This window comes from Rhinolophus ferrumequinum, chromosome 12 (genome assembly GCF_004115265.2).
Source record: "Rhinolophus ferrumequinum isolate MPI-CBG mRhiFer1 chromosome 12, mRhiFer1_v1.p, whole genome shotgun sequence".
NCBI classification, from domain to species: Eukaryota; Metazoa; Chordata; class Mammalia; order Chiroptera; family Rhinolophidae; genus Rhinolophus; species Rhinolophus ferrumequinum.
Genome location: NC_046295.1, coordinates 31,724,250 through 31,741,616, shown reverse-complemented (window position 1 = coordinate 31,741,616; position 17,367 = coordinate 31,724,250). Strand labels below are relative to the sequence as shown.

At 41.5% G+C, this 17,367-nt stretch overlaps 1 protein-coding gene across 1 annotated transcript in view; it reads right to left on the bottom strand.

The window, feature by feature from the left end:
- Positions 1-17,367, bottom strand: part of SPATA6L (spermatogenesis associated 6 like) — a 51,781-nt gene that overhangs the window by 2,685 nt on the left and 31,729 nt on the right. Inside the window, 7 exon segments of the mRNA XM_033124038.1 lie at positions 667-769; positions 2,456-2,548; positions 8,820-8,882; positions 8,884-9,018; positions 9,786-9,820; positions 12,910-13,012; positions 15,102-15,341. Coding sequence (XP_032979929.1) covers positions 680-769; positions 2,456-2,548; positions 8,820-8,882; positions 8,884-9,018; positions 9,786-9,820; positions 12,910-13,012; positions 15,102-15,341 — 759 coding nt within the window. The 3' untranslated portion in view covers positions 667-679.

Here is a 17,367-nt window from a genome sequence, read left to right as displayed (position 1 = left end):
GGAGTGGAGAGTCAGGTTATTGTTGAGGGCACACACCCAGCATGCGTGGTGAATTCAGCTGAGTTAAATAGGATTCCATCATAGTGTACTAAATGCTGGTTATAAAACAGTGATCAGGAGAGACAGAGTCTCTGAGAAGGTTTCATTCAAGCAGAAGGGGCAGATTTTTAAGCAATCAACCCATATAAAAATATAACAACAAATTGCATCATACTTTATGAAAGTGCAGAGTGCTAAAAAGGTATACCTTGGAGGAGGAGGAAATGTCATAGAAAGTCATAAGACTCAAAGGATAAGAAAAAGTGACCCAAGCAGGGTCAGAAAGTAGTATTCCAGACAGAGAGAACAACATGTACAAAGACCTCACAGCAGGGAAGAACTTGTGTTCAATGAGTTGAAAGAGGGGCCATTAGAAAAGGAGAGAAGGAAAAGGGAGAGGAAAGGGGAGAAGGAGAGGGAGGGGGGAGAGAGAGAGGACGCAAGAGGAGGCGAGATTGCTGGCAGACCCATGAACATAGTGTCCTGTGTGAAGGAAGAATGTGGTTCTCAGGTCTCTTCCTCATCTTCTGTCCACCACGTTTTCTAGTTAGCTCATACTGACAAGCTGGAAACTAAAATTATTTTAGCCAATCAAGATAAGAAGAAGCACTTAAGCTGCTTACTAACATAAGACAGCAGCTTAAAAATATCTCTGTGCATACACTGGATATTTCTTCAGAGGGTAGCTTGGTCTCTCAGAGGTATCATTTACTTCAGAGATAGAATCTTCCTATAACAAAAACAAATAGAGCAATTGCAGTACTCATAATGTAATGTAGATCAATGATGGCAAGATGTGCAGTTTTGCATTGAAGAGGTCTATGAATCCCATATATGTCATATATGTGGGGTTCACTACATACGTGTGGACGTAGGTTTCCTACCTTCCATCCTTCCTTTTCTCCTTCTCTTTCTCCTCCTCCTCCTTCCTTTCTTCTTTCTTCTTCTCCTCCTCCTCCTCCTCCTCCTCCTCCTCCTCCTCCTCTTCCTCCTCCTTCTCTCTCTCTCTCTCTCTCTCTCTCTCTCTCTCTCTCTCTCTCTCTCCCTCCCTCCCTTCTCACTCCTTCTTCCTCCCTTCCTTCCTTTCTTTCTACATTTTAAAGGGATTTTCTTACTTGAAAAGACTGGGAATTAACAAAGCAAAGCCAAGGCTTTGCAGAGAGGAAGTAAAGTAATTCAATACCCCCCTGGTTAGGGTAATGAGCATTCATTTATAAGTGTCATGCTATAAATTAGGATATGCATTTAAATAAGTCATGAAGACCAATTCAACCACGTGGTATCATGTGAAATCCAACTGTTAACCTTTCCTTTAAATTCTTTTGAAATGGTGACAGGTCGCTTAGCTAATGGCTGTAGATAAAGTACTGGCTATGTCTCTATCTATGGATTAGAAGCACTCCCCACACCCCCATAAAAGTCAAACAGCCAAAACCCCTTATTAACTTTGAGGAAGGAGTGAAGAGAGGGAATATATAAAATGGGGTCACTTTAACCAAGCTGTTAAATTTGTTAGCATTACGATGGTTCAGGCATGAGAAAACACTCCATCCTTGTTCTAACTAACTTGGGAACTTAAATTTTTTTGGAACTTTCCAGTCCTGTGTCAAGACCTGGATATGCATCTGGATCTTCTAATTACCCCCTAACCCCCACACCAGACATCTAGACCCCTGGACTTGACCAGACCTCCTGGTACCCATCATTGGTACTAACTGGCATCCATCATCCTGACTCCCTGCCATCTGACTGACAACTGTCCTGGACCAATCCTAGGGCTATGAATACAGGACTGATTATTTTTAAGAACATACTTTTTACTATAAGAATTTTAACTTTTCTCTCTTCTTTGGAACACCAGGGGGTTTTTCTGGCTGTGGTTCCAGTTTGCAAACTATAAGACCCTTGACTAAATCTCTATCAGTCATTTCTAGCAAAACCTCCAGATTCTTTTTGAGTTCGTTCAACAACTTTTGGGAAAACTTTCTTCCATGCTGTGGCCGTACACAGACCACACACACTTCCCCGGATTCTTCCTTGGACTAGGATTCCGTGCTTAGTGGAAAGGAGTGTGCTTTGGGCCAGTTACACTGTCTTCTCCAAGTCCTTTGAAAGGACTGTGTTCCCTCTTGCTACAGGACCTCCTCTTGAAGCATGCTGTGCTCCAAATTAGCTGCTATTCATTGCTCAGATTGCTGCTCCACGGTCCCTTCCTCAGGGAAGCCAGAGTCCCAACAAAGTCAAATACCCCTTTTCATACACTCTCGGGACACCATGTACCCGCCTTGGTTAGTGTCATAATTTTACATTTATTTTTGTAAGTACTTCATTAATGGCTGTTTTCCCCACTAACCTGGAAGTCCCAGTTCCCTTGTAATTTTGTCAGCAAAGCTCTAGTTTTACCAGAAGCCCTCACCTTGTTTAGGTGTTGCCGAGCTCTGGGGGATGTCAGAAGACCGCACACGCTTTCATGGATCTTCTTCCATGTGGACTGACAACCAGGGTGGAACCTGCTTAACACATTAAACAGGATGGAGCGTGACGCAACTAATAAAAACAACACTTGGAGTACGTATCAATATGGGTTGTTATTTATAACTTAGTAGTAAGAAAAAAGCAGCAACATGCAAAAGAGTATATATACATAGTGTGGTTTCAATGTCTTTATTAAACCTGTGCATAGGAAAATTACAGGGAATAAATACAACCAAGATGTTAACAATGGTTTGTACTTGGGTGTGATTCTTTCTTTCTTTGTATTATACTGTGTATTTTAGATATTTCCCTAAAGAACAAATCCTGCTTTTATACTTAAAAATTTAATCCAAAAATTTTTAATACAAAATTTAATTCCAATTGTTTTCCACCATAGGTATTTTCTTTTATACCTCCTTTACTTTAGGCCAACCAGACACAAACTTAATTATAGGGCTTACAGCCTCTTCAGTGCCTCAAACATGAAGCACTCTCCCCCTCCATACGCATATGCCAACACTGCTCCCTCTGCCCAGGATGCTGCCACCCCCAACCCCATTCCCCACTCGTGTTAACGTGTACCCACCCTTGTCGCGTCCAGCACGACAAGAGTTGTGGGAAGCAAGGAGGGTGGTGCAGGGTTAAGAAAGACAGTAGAGAAGAAGAGAGTGCAAGCGGGGCCACGGGACTCAAGTCTCAAGGACTGAGTCCCAAATCTAATAGTTAGGTGTGGAAATAAAGTAAAGCTTGTCAATCTTAAGAACTATGAATCGCATACATTACAATAAGAAACTGATTTAAGCCAATCACCCTTGCCTGCAGGCAGCAGAACCGTAATTCCCAGGATGTATGTACTTCCCAAGGGACAAAACCTTTCTGTATTTGAATAGATGGAGAGCACATCACTGAGCACGTCACTGAGTCACTTCCCCTGCAGGTTGTGGGAAGGAATGCAGCCACGGAGGCAGAGGCTCTCCTTAGCAGGGGAAGGTGGGGGCTGTGCCCACCTCTATAGACCCCGCGAGTTCCCCACATGGCTGTGTGTGGCTTGGGTTGCCCCCCACCCCCAGTTGGTACCGTCTTTGACTAGCCAGCCATATTTTGGGGCCAAACAGGGAGACATAAGGTGTAGGCACAAAGATGAAGCCCTGAAAGGATCCGTCTCACAGACTCTCCTTTCTTTAGGGGCAGGTACAAGGAGACAGACGGGTAGGCTGCTGCGCGGCAACACACCCTCCAGAGCTCAGTTCAATTATTTTTTTTGAACATCATGAACAGGTTTTATTTGCCACCGTGAGAAGTCTGAACTTTAACTGGACCGGGGGCTCAGCGGCGTCAGCTCGCTCGGCCTCAGCACCGGCTCCGCCCCGGAGCCCGTCCCAGCCGGGCCCTTCCCCGTGAAGCTCCGTGAGTCCCCCCGTTCACACTCGGGCGTCGTGGGCACTGGCACTTCCCTGGCAAGGCCGGCACGGGCGGCCGGACAGCCTGGCAGGCCTGCTCGGCGCCTTGCAGGGCCGCCCGGAACCCGTGTACTGACCGCGCCTTTCACGTCCCGTGCCGGCCCCTCGGGGCAGGATTTCTCTCGTCCGCTCCGGACTCGGCCGGCCTGTTCACGCGGGCCATGAGGTCTTCCCAATCCGACTGTTGGGTTTTGTAGTGAAACCAGCACAGAACAGACGAAGCAAATAACCATCGGTCGTCCTGACAGCGACATGCGCTTCCGGCGTGGCCGGCCATCTTTTGACCATGGAGCACATTTGTCACCGGGGAGATCCACGCCAGGGAAATTAGCCAGGCGGTTTTTGCCCTGAACACTCTCAGTAATTAGCTTGAATTTTCTAAATGCAACTCTTCATTCTGCAGATCAGCTCGGCTCACTTCAAAAACACAACCCTTGAAATACGATTTTGGTCTTGAGTTCTTGTGACAAGTGTTTTCCCAATATTTCTTATATTGAACGTAGCTGGTGCTTTCACTTCATACCAATCTTTCTTAGAAAACGAGTCAACCACTTTCCTCTTGGCTCCCTTCGTGGCACCTTTGGTAAAGCACTTGTTTTTGCCGGCTGCCATGGTGCTTCTCAGAGAGCCAAAAGGCCAATTCAATTGATTTCTCAGGAAAATCCTTCCTGATTCTCCCCCTATAGAGGAGGTGAGCTTCCCTGTTTTATGCATTTGGAGTCCATTTATCCCTTATTCACAACGCTTCCCCAATGGACATTTTGTCATCATTTGATTAATGTCTGTCTCTACTCCTAGACTGAAATTGGGACTAAAACTCTTGGGTTAATAGCTCATCCCAGGGCCTTGTAGATATTGAATACCACAGCATGTGCTTAATAAATATTGCTTGAGTGATTGAATTCATCCATTTATTTGATGAATTCAGTCATTCATTTTTGGGAGGGGTGTGGGTACCAATTTCTAAATTCTGAGACAGAATTTGCCATTTGATTATGAAAAGCACAGATACTGTTTTCTTAAAATGCCTAAAGGATTTTAACAATTTGGATAAAATCGTTCTCTTTAATAAATGTACAACAAACTTTAGAAATTACAGGAACATTTGGGAATCAATCAGCTGTTAATCCTGGCCCCACACCAATGAGCCTTTCCCTGTGCAGTTGCCTTTCTGCTCAGTTTGGGACCCACATCTGGGCCACCCATCCTGGTTCTCCCTGTAACAAGCTTGTACTGCTGATTTCCAGGGAGACAAGATTAAGAGTATTACTGGATCTACACAAATCCATTACCAACCCAGGAAAACAACTCAGCAAATGAAAGCACCACCTGAAATGCTGCCCAGGTTTAAGAAAAGGCCAGGCACATCATTTCTATACTCCTCTAAGAATTTTTCAGAGGAAGGAACAGAAATATTTTGAAGCTATAAATTAAGTTAGCATCTAGAAAGTGCTACCAGCTGGACACAGTACATGGTTTTTCATAGGTCTTGAGTAAGCAGTACCAAAACAATTCCTACATTTGTTACCATTATTATTATATCCAATCGACATTGCATTGGAAGGTCTCTGAGAATGATGAGTTCACAGACAGGAGCAATGCTGTGCCTTCATTACAGCCTTCTCCTCATGCAGGGGAAGAGTGAGGACATGTGTGGAAGGGACGTGACACTATCCAGGTGATGGAGATAGGGAACAGGCTCCACAGTGTTCCTCCCTCCCCTTGGGGACTACCATTTTTTACCTTACTAGTTTAAAGGGTTTTCCACTTCCTCCATTAAAACCTTGGGCTAATAGTTACTCCAAAATTTGTCTCCCAACTCATCCCAGAAACTTGGCCCTTATTGATTTCAGTGTTAAGCTAGCAGAAATTCAATACTCTTCTATGATCTGGGCATAGGGTGACTGGTCCCAAAGGTGCTGATGATGTGGAAAAAACAGTGAGTGAGGTTGGGGCAAAGTACTTGGCAGCAGCTAGTATTTCAGGGGCTGCCTCTGGGATCAAGCTGAAGTCAACAGGGAATGGATTCATCCCCAAGGATGCAAAGGGCTTCATTCCAAACAGCTGTCTTAAAAATGTTATTTTCAGTACCACTTTCCTGGTTTGCCCAGGGCTAAGATGTTTCCCAGAATGCAGGATTTTCAGGGCTAAAACCAGGACAGTCCTGGGCAAACCAGATGGCCTTTCTGTGACCATGTTATTCTTTGTCACTGTTGCTCATGGCCTTATTTACAAATTCATAGTCCAATTAATCCCAAAGTTATTACATTGGGGCACACAGAATTTGCTGACCGTCAGAGATAGGTGATAAAACTTCGGTCTGCAGCCAGAGTCATCATTCGACATGCAGCTGTGCTAATCCCTGTGCCTGAACCTGCAGAAGCTCCCCACTGCCTTCCAACAAAGCCCAAACTTTGTAGCTTGGCTTGCACGATCCCCCACAGACCCTCAGCCTGGCACCCATCATTCCCCCAAGCTGGTCTAACTTCTAGAAGCTGACAGTGCCCCTTACTTTCTTACCTCCCCTTCCTTCCCTCCATTAACTCTATTATAATCTATTCCCCTCCCTCAAGGCCCAATGCAAATGCCTCTCTTCTGTGAAACATTCCAGAAGTGCCTTCCTTATCCTTTATAAGCCAAAACTATTTGGTCTGTGCTATTCTCAAAGTTCTGCCTTTTAGAAAGTTATCTGTGTACATTTTTTTTATTTTTATTTTGTTACATACTCTGTGGGTTGCAAGTACTCAGCGATTAAGAGAAACGTCTTAAATGTTAGCATTTCTATTACAGGCCTAGCACATTAACTATCAATCCTGCTTTTCCTCTGAGGCATTTTTTTTTCTTGTAGTCAGCAAATATTTATTGAATGTCTACTAAGTACCATGAATTGGTAACTGATTCTTCATATGTCGTTTTTTTTTAATTGACAAACAACTGATGAGGAACTCTCTTAACCGCAGATTCTACACTCCCCTATTCAGGCTCAGTTCTAATCCCAAGGATTTTAACTCAACAGATATGAGGCAATTCTTTACTGATCCAGAACTGAGAACCACTGAATTGCTGCATAAAGATACTCATGAAAGACTGGTTGAATGAATGCATAAACTATGTAACAAATTTATTTTAAAAGAAATAAGACCTTCCTTCCTAGATCTCCCTTTTGATGGAATTAACCTCCTCCTGCCCTGTCTTTCCCCCACATTTGCATTGTACTTCTGTCAAACACATATCACAGTCCTTTTCATATTCAGGGGGGTATGCCTGCCTCCCCGTCTAGTGTGTGAGCCACTGGAAAGCAAGGACACGTCACAATCATGTACAATGTACACAATAGGTGCTCAATAAATGCATACTCAATTCAATCCCTCAGAAAGCTTGCTATGCTGATTATAAGGAGTTTAGGTGATGTATAAAAACAAGGCACATGGACAAAGCCACGGGTTTTCTCCAGTTCTGGCAGCAGAGAAGTACTTTGTGGCTTTCAGAGGATGGATCTTGGATCATTACACCCATTTTACAGCTAAGGAAACTAAGGTCTAAAAGTCCAAATATTTGTGTGAGATCACAGATGAGCACTAGAGTTCACATCTCCTGACTACCATTAATTGAAGGCTCTTCCCCCCTCTCCATTTAAAATCAATTCTCCTAAGTCTTTACATCTGGGGAACCCCTCCTGCTTAGCTCTGGCCAGTAGGAAAGAGGATAAGCCATAGGGGATGGAGGCCAGGCACAGAGAGGGGTGTCAATATGTCTCTGACCACCTGTCTCTGGGTGTCAACGCCAAGTTTTTAAAATCGATGTTACATAATTTCTTCAATAAAGTAACTAACCAAGAACTCACCATTCTTAATAGATTTTATTAGAATATTTTATTTGGCTTCCTCAAGTCCATTATTAAACGTTTTAATATAAAAGTATTCTATCATTCTGAAAAACACTAAGAATGCACTGTCACTTTCTTTAGACTACCTCAAACTTAATATAATTCCTATTATAAGTTCAGGGCCACTTTCGTTCTGAGATATTTACTATAAGTCCCTTTGTAAGCAATTGTATTATTTTGATATAGGGATTTCTCTTATTCTCATCACTAACAATATGGAGTAAAGCAAACTGGCATATGCTTCACTCAAACGACTATCTACTAATATTATTTCGGTGCCACTTCCCTTGAGTTAAGGTGACAAACTGTCCTGGTTTGCCTGGAACTAAGAGTTTCCCCAGAATGCAAGATTGTCAGGGTTAAAAACGAGACAGTCCTGGGCAAATGGATGGTTAGTAATGTTACTAGAGAGCGCACTTTAGGAAAATGAAAAGTTCTGCTCTACACTTCTGGCCTGTCCTCCAGGCATATGCAATCATCATTTTTTGAATTTGTAACAATAATATAAAACAAACCAAGTCTAGAAAAAAGAGAAAGAAGAGATACCCATATGTTGTTAGTGTTTGTCTTTGGAGTAACAGGACTATGGGTGATTTTTTTTTCCACTCCTTTTTGTTTTTCCGTAATTTCCAAAAAGTTCTATAGTGAGGATTGATACTGGGTGAGAAATCCAAAGCTTACCTTTTAAAATTATAACGGCTAAAGATGGATAGATAAATAGTATCTATAACAAGTTTAGCTATCTGTTCCCCTTTCAATAAACATCCTGAGATATGTTTTCCACGGACAAGACAAAAGGCTCAACTCTTACTTTGGGGAAGATTTTTTAAAGGAATAATAAACTTTCCACATCAAGGTGAAATATTTCTGAGGAAGCAAATGATGAAGTGACCCAGCTTTACTCCTGCCAGACCAACAAGGCAGTCTTCAAGCAATGCCGATAGGCACGTGCCACTGACCCTTTCTCCAAGAAGCAGCTGATCCATGAGAGGGCTGGGAGACCTGGAGTGCAGGGTGGTGGCCAAAGGAAGCTTCCGGGTGGAAATCGGCATCCCCTCGGTGACTGTAAACTGGGCGAGACTTCTCAAACTTACTTGAATCTAAAGGTGATGGTGACTCATTCCTCAAAATAATCCGTTCATCTGGCTCTTTGATAACCTGAGTGATAATGGCAATTACTTTTTAGCTGTAGTTTTGCTTTTGTTTTGCTTAATGTAGAGCTGGGATGGGACCAATGAAGAGAAATGGGGGCAAGATGACACAATAACTGCCCCCGGGATCTCCTCCACTAAAAGATGGCAGGAATAGAGAAGACTAGAGACAAAATGCTCAGAAGTAAGGTCAAGGAAAAGATAACCAAAATTCTGTACATTTGGTACGTATTAACAAGCCAAAATGAAACTCATGCTCTGAACTTTGATTTGTGAGAACTGGGGATTTATTGGGTTTGGGAAAGATTTAAATTTTTAATGAAATACTTAAATACTATGGCAGAACAAGCACAGTATACTCCATTTTCTTTGCATACATCTATTCTCATGTTGTAACATAAAACTTTGTCCCTTCACCTTGACAAACCAATCAAACTTCACGAACAAGTGATTACCACCTCTATGTATAAAGGTATTCAAAAAAGCAATTGATGAAATCCTACTGATAAAGTAGGTATTGGGCCTACATACACCCTCATTGGTGATTATCCTACAAATGAAAACAGCTTATATGAAGGGAACAACCAAACTAAAGCAAAGCAAAGCAGATCGTGGAGCCCACGCACCTCTTAAACTCTAGTTAAACTATAGCAATTCATTCCATAAGCAACACTAGTTAGAAATATACTTTTCACCACTAATTGGAGGAAGCACAATAATAGACATTAGATAGCTGGAAATAAATCATTTTACAAATGCTACTTCTAAGATTACCTTTATGTTATCTGCACAGCCGTCAAGAGAAGAAGCTAGAACAAAGAGGAACAGGTGTTTCAATGACTCATTATTACCAGTTACCCCTTAAAACTGCTGTTACATTTCTTCCACAGCAGTATAAAAATGTTACACAATGAATTATGAAAGAACTTAAACGTTCCCTTGTAAATTACACTCTCACTTTTAAGCCTCCCTTGAGTCACAGCAATTCTATCTATGAGTTTTTCTGTCCTCTGAAGGTTAACCGTGAGGTTATATGATTAATGACAGCACATATGGATATGGGAAGGGTAAAAGAGAACCTAAAATGAACTAATAAGTTCAGTAAACTTAAGCAGGCTGGAAAACTCGTATTTGCCCAGGTGCCCAGAGCCGAAAAGAAAGCATATGGCTGTAATATAAAACTCATATACTCTTCCTCTTCTGCCATTCCCTTTATATTTGGTTATCGTGGAATCCTATTTATGCAGAAACTCTTGAGTACACTTGTCCAAGGTAGACATAACTGTCAGAGACAATTAATACAAAAGAGCTTGGAGAAACATAATACAGCAAAAATATAAATCATTATGATTACCCTAAATAATCATAATAAATAAGTAGGTCTAATGCCAGAGAATGGTAAGAATGACCAAGAAGTGAAGTAATTAATGCACATAGACAAAACCAAGACTAAACTGGATTTTTCCAGGTTGAGGGAAAAAATGCTTTTGAAATGAGTATTTGCAAGGCTATGCTAAGGCCACCATGGCTTCCCCCCGTTGACTGGGGCTTAAGCAGTGACAAGGGGCTTTTCCTGGATTGCTGATTGCCCTGTGCCGCTGACAGTAGAGAAGGAAGCTATGCAAAGGGATTTTTAAGCCTGGTAATTGTCATATTGTCTGGGCATGCACCCTATATGTGTCCCTCTTGTCCCAGAAGCTCTCTTCTCCCAGCTGGGCAGGGAGTCAGCAAGGGAGCTGACTTTTCAGCTATGGCCACAAAACTGCCCCGTGGCCCCCTTGCTACTGGTCCCGAGCACTCCCCTCGTGGGGCCTTGCCTTTGTCCCCTTGCTTCTCAAAGTGCAGTCCATGGACCAGCAACACTGGTATCACCTGGGAGCTTGTTAGAAAGGAAGGATCCCAGGCCCCGCCCCAGCCCTACTGAATCAGAATCTGCAGTTTCACAAGATCCCCAGGTGATTCAATGCACATTCCAACTGGAGAAGCACTGCGTTATTCTACCTTAGGCCTGGGTGAATGAGCTGACAGGTGATCCAAGCAAAGGTCTAGCTTAGAAGCTAGGGATTCCAAGGATCTGAGCCCAGAACTCTGAACATCTTCTCTAAACGTAGGTGTGGGGACAGAGCCCCACAGAGCAGTTTCCAGACTCTCGGCCTCATGTGGTAAAGGTGCTGGCTCAGGTAGTAGATAGCCATCAGCTGTGGCTGGTTGGCCGTCAGCTATAACCATTGAGCCATTGGCCACTAATATAACTGCCGCGGCTACGGAGGGAAGTCGAGGAGGAGGAGACTGAAGGAGAATGGAGGAGAGTCGGTCGGTTGGCAGCAAAGCGGACAGCAGGTTGCACGTCGTGTAAACCCAGCTTCCAGTGAGACCATAGTGGTATGACTTCCCTACCTATGGCTCCATGGGTGTTCCTTTTTGGCCTAGCCATATCCTGCATTCTTGTGTGGGGCGTGGGACCAGAGACCCCACAGGCCGCCCCACGACAGTAGGTTTGTCAAAAACTTGGTGTATGACCCGTACACTTGCTGTAACCTCTCTGGAACCTTAGTTCTCCACCTGCCAGGATTAAGAAAAGACTAAGGCCAAGACCAGTGTGATATATAAGTCCCACTGTCACTGAGCCAGCATTAAGCCCAGCTTGTCCTTCCCAGGAAAGGACATGTGCTGTTGCTTGATTTCACTGTAATAGGGAAGACAGTGCTGCTTTTATAGGCTACAAAGGACTCAAATTAAATGTCAGAGGTGATAAAGCACTTTCTGCTTCAAAGTGTACTCTGTCCTTGGTTGGCTGCTGTCAAACAGTCACACATGATCCAAGAACACTGGCTTGAGTTGCCATAAGACACTGTGCAGACTTTAAAAGTATAAACCTTTAAACGTAAGATAGGGAACCTGTTGTCAGGGATGGTACAGGTCCAGTTCCACCAGGAATCAAGAGAATGGGCCACCACCATCCCTTTCTAGCCAAGAATGTTTATTAAGTTAAAAATGGTTAAAAACTGTCATGGCCTTTAGTGTTGACATGGTTCATGCATTTCAATCATAAGGCAAATGCCTCCAAGGGATGCTTTCACCCAGTGATTCTCAGAATGTGTGGTCCAGGGACCCCATGAGGTGTTTCTAAGACCTTCAGGAGGTCTGCAAGGTCAAAACTATTCTCCCAACAATACCAAGAAATGAGTTGCCTTTTTCACTCTTTCTTTCGTGACTGTACAAAGAAGTTTTCAAAAAGCTTCATAATATGTCATGACATCACCACTCTGATCGCTACTGGAATGTGTGCTTGTGTATCCTTGTATTTTACACATTTCTCAGTTTTAATTTCTAACATGCTAAATATTAATAGATACCATCCACATAAACAAAAGCTCTTTGGGGTCCTCAATGTTTAAGAACGCAAAAGGGTCCTGAAACCTGAAAATTGAGATCTCCTGCCTTAACCTCACTGCTTCACATAGCAGCACTGGCTTCCCTCCTCGCTGACATGGAATCTTGTTAAGCAAATGTTAGAACTCCTGATCACCAATCTCCTGCCCTTTCCCATTCAGAGAAATGGCGAGTCTTCTTTGTTGGCTATCAATGGCGCCTTTGCAAGGAATTCACACCAGGACAAGCTGCTCCCTCCTTTTTCAGTCCAGCCAGGGAACAACTGCAACCAGAGGACACTTGGTGACAGAGAAGTCTCCTTCAATAGCTCGGGGAACTCTGGAACAGACACCTTCTCAGCTGACTCTGCTCCATGGGAATGCCTTCTCTGGGAACTCCACAGCTGGCAAGCACTTGTGAATTACACCCCAAGTTTCCAAAGAAACTTGTGATTACACAGAAGGAAAGCAGATTTAGAAGTAGGATAGATTTGTTCCCAGAGAAATGTACAAAAAAACTTGATTACCTCTTCTCATTGAAAACGGAATGTTTGCAAACTTAGATTTTCTTCTAGACTTCCGGGAATGATGCTCTGAAATATTCTCACCGAAGGGCTTTGCGCTGTCCACCTAAAAGTAAAGAAATAACACTCGAAACTACTATAGCTTACATTACCCTCTCTGCACTACCTCCAATGCCTTTTTCTCCCTGTGAAGGTCATGCAGGTGAGAAAAGAAGGTTGGGAACAAATTAACTCACAGTATCCAAGTAGTTAAATATAATCACACTAGAGGAAGCTGTTTGTCCCTATCTTCACTGAGGCTAGAACATGAGGATATGGGCTAAATGTTAGCATAAAGAACTAAACAAGTTATAGTCTAACCATTGGTAGGGATAAAGCCCATAAAAGAGCAAATGAAGTTTATTTTGCAATCTTTTAAAACAAGACAGAGTTTCAGTTCCTGAAGAGTCTGAGCAGTGCTGGCCTAGGTGGGTTCCTCCCTGAAGACAAGGGATTATCACAAGGTGACAGTTCAGCCTTCCACATCCCCTGCCAGTCTGAGTGTCTACACCCTTGAAAAAAAGAATAGTGATGACTGTATTATTTTATGTAAGGTGACCATATTTTCCTACACTGGACAACCGGCTCTGCAAACAGGTCAATAGGAACTCTTCCAGAATATCTATGACAGAGTTGCTGAATTTCTTTTTTACCTTGTTTATTTGTTTGTTTGCTTTTAAATTTCAAGAAGGCAGGTTGTAATATTACTCTTCATTCTACTTTAAGAAATATATTGATTAGAATTCACATTGGGTCCTCTAAATTTTAACACTGCTACTTAAACATCAGCTATCCTCCAAAAATCTGGCAAAAAAAAGAGTTACTATGTATAAGGCAGCTAGAAAAGAATTTTGCACATAGTAAAGGCTGTATAAAAATTTGTTAAAAAAAATATCAAGCAAGTTTTATTCCCTAAGAAATCTACCAATACTTTAAGCTTATTGAGCCCATAAAGGCATAGACCAAAATTGTATTTTACAAAAACTTATTTCAAATGAAATAAATCAGATTGTCCAATAAACTCAGGTGAACATTTTTATGATGCCATGTTTAAAGACTGGTTGCTAGATTTTTGCCATTTTTACCCAAGTCACCATGAAGAAAACAGCTGTTCTGTAGTTTGTAGCCAAAGAACATCTCTGTTCTACTTGAAACTCTGCATATATTATCTCAATAGCACCTTGACTTAGGGGCTTACTATGCTTCATATCTGATGTCTCATACACAAATATCACCACTAGTGACTGTAGGTCAAACTACCAACTTAATAGTATCAATAGTTAACTACTGGAGTCATAAGAACTACTGGAGAATAAGTCATGAACTCGAATGTGGAATGATATTCATTAAGAATCTGAAATAATATAGGAAAGCTTTTAATGTAATATTAACTGTATATATTAAGAAACTAATCGGTATATAGTACAGTATAACTACAACTTTGTAGAAAAATTAAGCAGTATGAATATTTAAAAAGATGAAAGAAAATGAATTAACAAATAAAAATTTTTTATTTTTATTATGCTGATGAGCCTATGGGTAATTTTTTTGAACTCTTCTATTTTTTGCCATTACTTTTATAGGAGTCAAAATATTTAAGGAGACTAAAAGAACTAGGGTGATTAAATTTGCCCACTACTTCCTGAGGGTTACATCTAAGAGGCATTTAATCAAGGGCTTTGACTATGGCACGTCACTGCTTCTTCCTGCAGACACATTTTTCCTGCTCTTTAAGGCACAGCCAGTGAGCAACAATGCCATCTAAAAAACTCAAGCAGTTTTCTTTAGAACTGGCGAAGCTTTAGTTTTAGATTGGTACAGAGTATATGCCAGCCTTTCTTATGCGTCTTCTACCCCTGTCAGTTCACTGATTCTTTTTGCCATATGCAGACATCACAGACTATTAATATTTTCAAAAATTAAAAATAGGGATGGCCGACATTTATTGGGCAAGTCCTTTGTAAAGACATTGTTATGGGAGCTTCCTGACAATGACTCTAGCAAGAGAACATAATGTAATCATAGTCATTATTCAGTTTGAGTTCCCTCTGTATTTAATGTTACCCATTTGTTTTTATGGCCCAACCTTCCTTTATTCTGCCCTCATTCACACCCTCGCCATTCCAAAGAACTCTGAAAAACAATTTTAGGCTCACATGTCTAACTACAAATGGAGGTTTGCTTTCTCTGGAGATTCTGAAATTATTTCCAACGTTCAATTGAGCTGGCTGGTCCTGGAAGAAATGCTTGGTAGAATATGGAGAGGGCGCCCTGGACTGCATGTTTTGGGGTAGTCTGTTGAGATTATTCTCCTTTGGCTTCACTTGTATATTATTTAAAGGGAATTTGGGTCCATATGATGTAGATAAAGGCCTTTGTGACTTATGTCTTTCTTCCTGAAACCAAAAAAAAGAAACAATACTTTTAAAAACAAAAACGTAAATAAAGAATAAATTCAATCAATATAATTGTACTTGATTGAATTTTGTTTAACTAAGGTAGAAGATTGAATATGTCAGATTTATCAAATATGAACTTAAGGAAGGGCACTTCTCTATATTTAATTTTTCTTCAGTTCAGCTTAACATCCCTAGTATTTATAACTTGCTAGTTTGTTATATTTCAATTAATAACAGTAAGATTTGTATTAGGAGAAAGTTGGAAAGTATAAGACTCCCTCTGCCAGTCTCAGATAGATGATTGATAGATATGGAGAGACTGAGATAGAGAGGGAAAACAACTGTCATGTACTCAGATCCAGCAATTTCAATTCAAGGAATTTAAAATAAGGAAATAATTATGGTTATGTGTACCACTACAAAAATTCTTATAGAAGTTCAAAAATGAGAAACCAACTATACTGGTGAGTGGTAAGTAAGCAATTGCCTCTCAGCTCCAAACCCAACTTTCTACACTCAGCTTTATGACACTGGGGCTGGCACTCTGCAACCCCCTTTCTACTTTTCCAGCTGTTCTGTTAGGCTCCACCACTAGAAGGCGCTAGAGGGAGACTGCGAGAGTGAAGGAGGAAGACGGGACTGGCCACGTCCAGTTTTGCATTCTCTTCCTGTCAGCATCACCACAGCAACTATTCTTCACCTTGGCAGCAGCAGATGGTTCCAGTTTATAGCACCCCCTCCCCACCACACACACAATCCCAGAACTTGCCTCATTGTGGTCTCCTCAGACACACCAGCACTCAGAGATTTGAGTCTCCCCAGCATGAGCCTTCCTCCAAGCTCCTGAGACACCTGCAATGAGCAGTGTCCCTCCTTGCAGGTCTGAGTCCCAGCTCATCAGAGTCCTATCTCTGAATTCCTAAGGAAGCACCCAGGAAGGCAGCCCATCCCCAGGATCCCCTTTCTATGGGGTCTCTTCCTCAAGCTTCTATGCTGTTCATGGCCCAATATCTTTCCTTTGCGTCACCAGCGCTAGGGGTGGAAGCTATTTCCTGCCATTACTCTCTCCATCACTTCAGTGTTCCCCTTTTCCCTTTCAGGATTCCAACCCCTATTTAGCCATTTTGTTGTTGTTGTTTTACATTAAATCTTTCTGTTAAAATAACAGGTGTGGTTTGTTTTCTTGACTGGACCCTGACATATCAATTAAGTGCCCAACAATAGAAAAATGATTGGCCAAACAAATTATGTACTTACATACAATGGAATACTATGAAGCCATGAAAAATTGCCTGGTATAAGAATACTTAAGGACACAAGAACATGTTTGTGGTATGTTAAGTGAAAAAGGAAAAATACAAAATAATATGCAGGATAGTATGATCCCAATCTTTTAAAATAAAAGTGTGTGTGTGTGTGTGTGTGTGTGTGTGTTGTATAGAAGAATATACTTTAAAAAATTAGTCATGCTCATCTCTAGATAGTAAGAATAACAGGTAATTTTTATTGTTATGTCCTTTTAGCTTATCCATATTTTCTAATTTTCTAAAATATGTGGGACATTTTTGTTATAAGAAAAAATAAAAAATATTACTTAAAAAATTAACACTTAAAAGAAAATCTGTATTAGGAAGTTTTCAAGAAAGAAAAGCTGAAAAATCACAGTGCACACATATCAAACAGATTGAAGAAAATAGAGGGCAAATAAAGAAAAACTAAAAAGTGGCTAGTATCTTCCTTAAAATTAATCATTGGTCTCCAATGATATGAGTTACGATGCCCAGAGGATTGATTGACTTGCACAGATTAGTGACCCTCTCGTTCAGGACCCTTAAACCACAGCCCACATTTTCAAGGTCTTTTCCAGGACACCAGGCAAGATTTAGGATGACAAGCAAAATACTTAAAGTAGCTTTACAAATTACATTCATTTATTCTCCATATTGTTCTAGAAAGGACTTTAAATGGTTGCAAAATTGTGTATTATAAGGTAAAAGAAACACAGAAAGAAATCAAGGCTAAG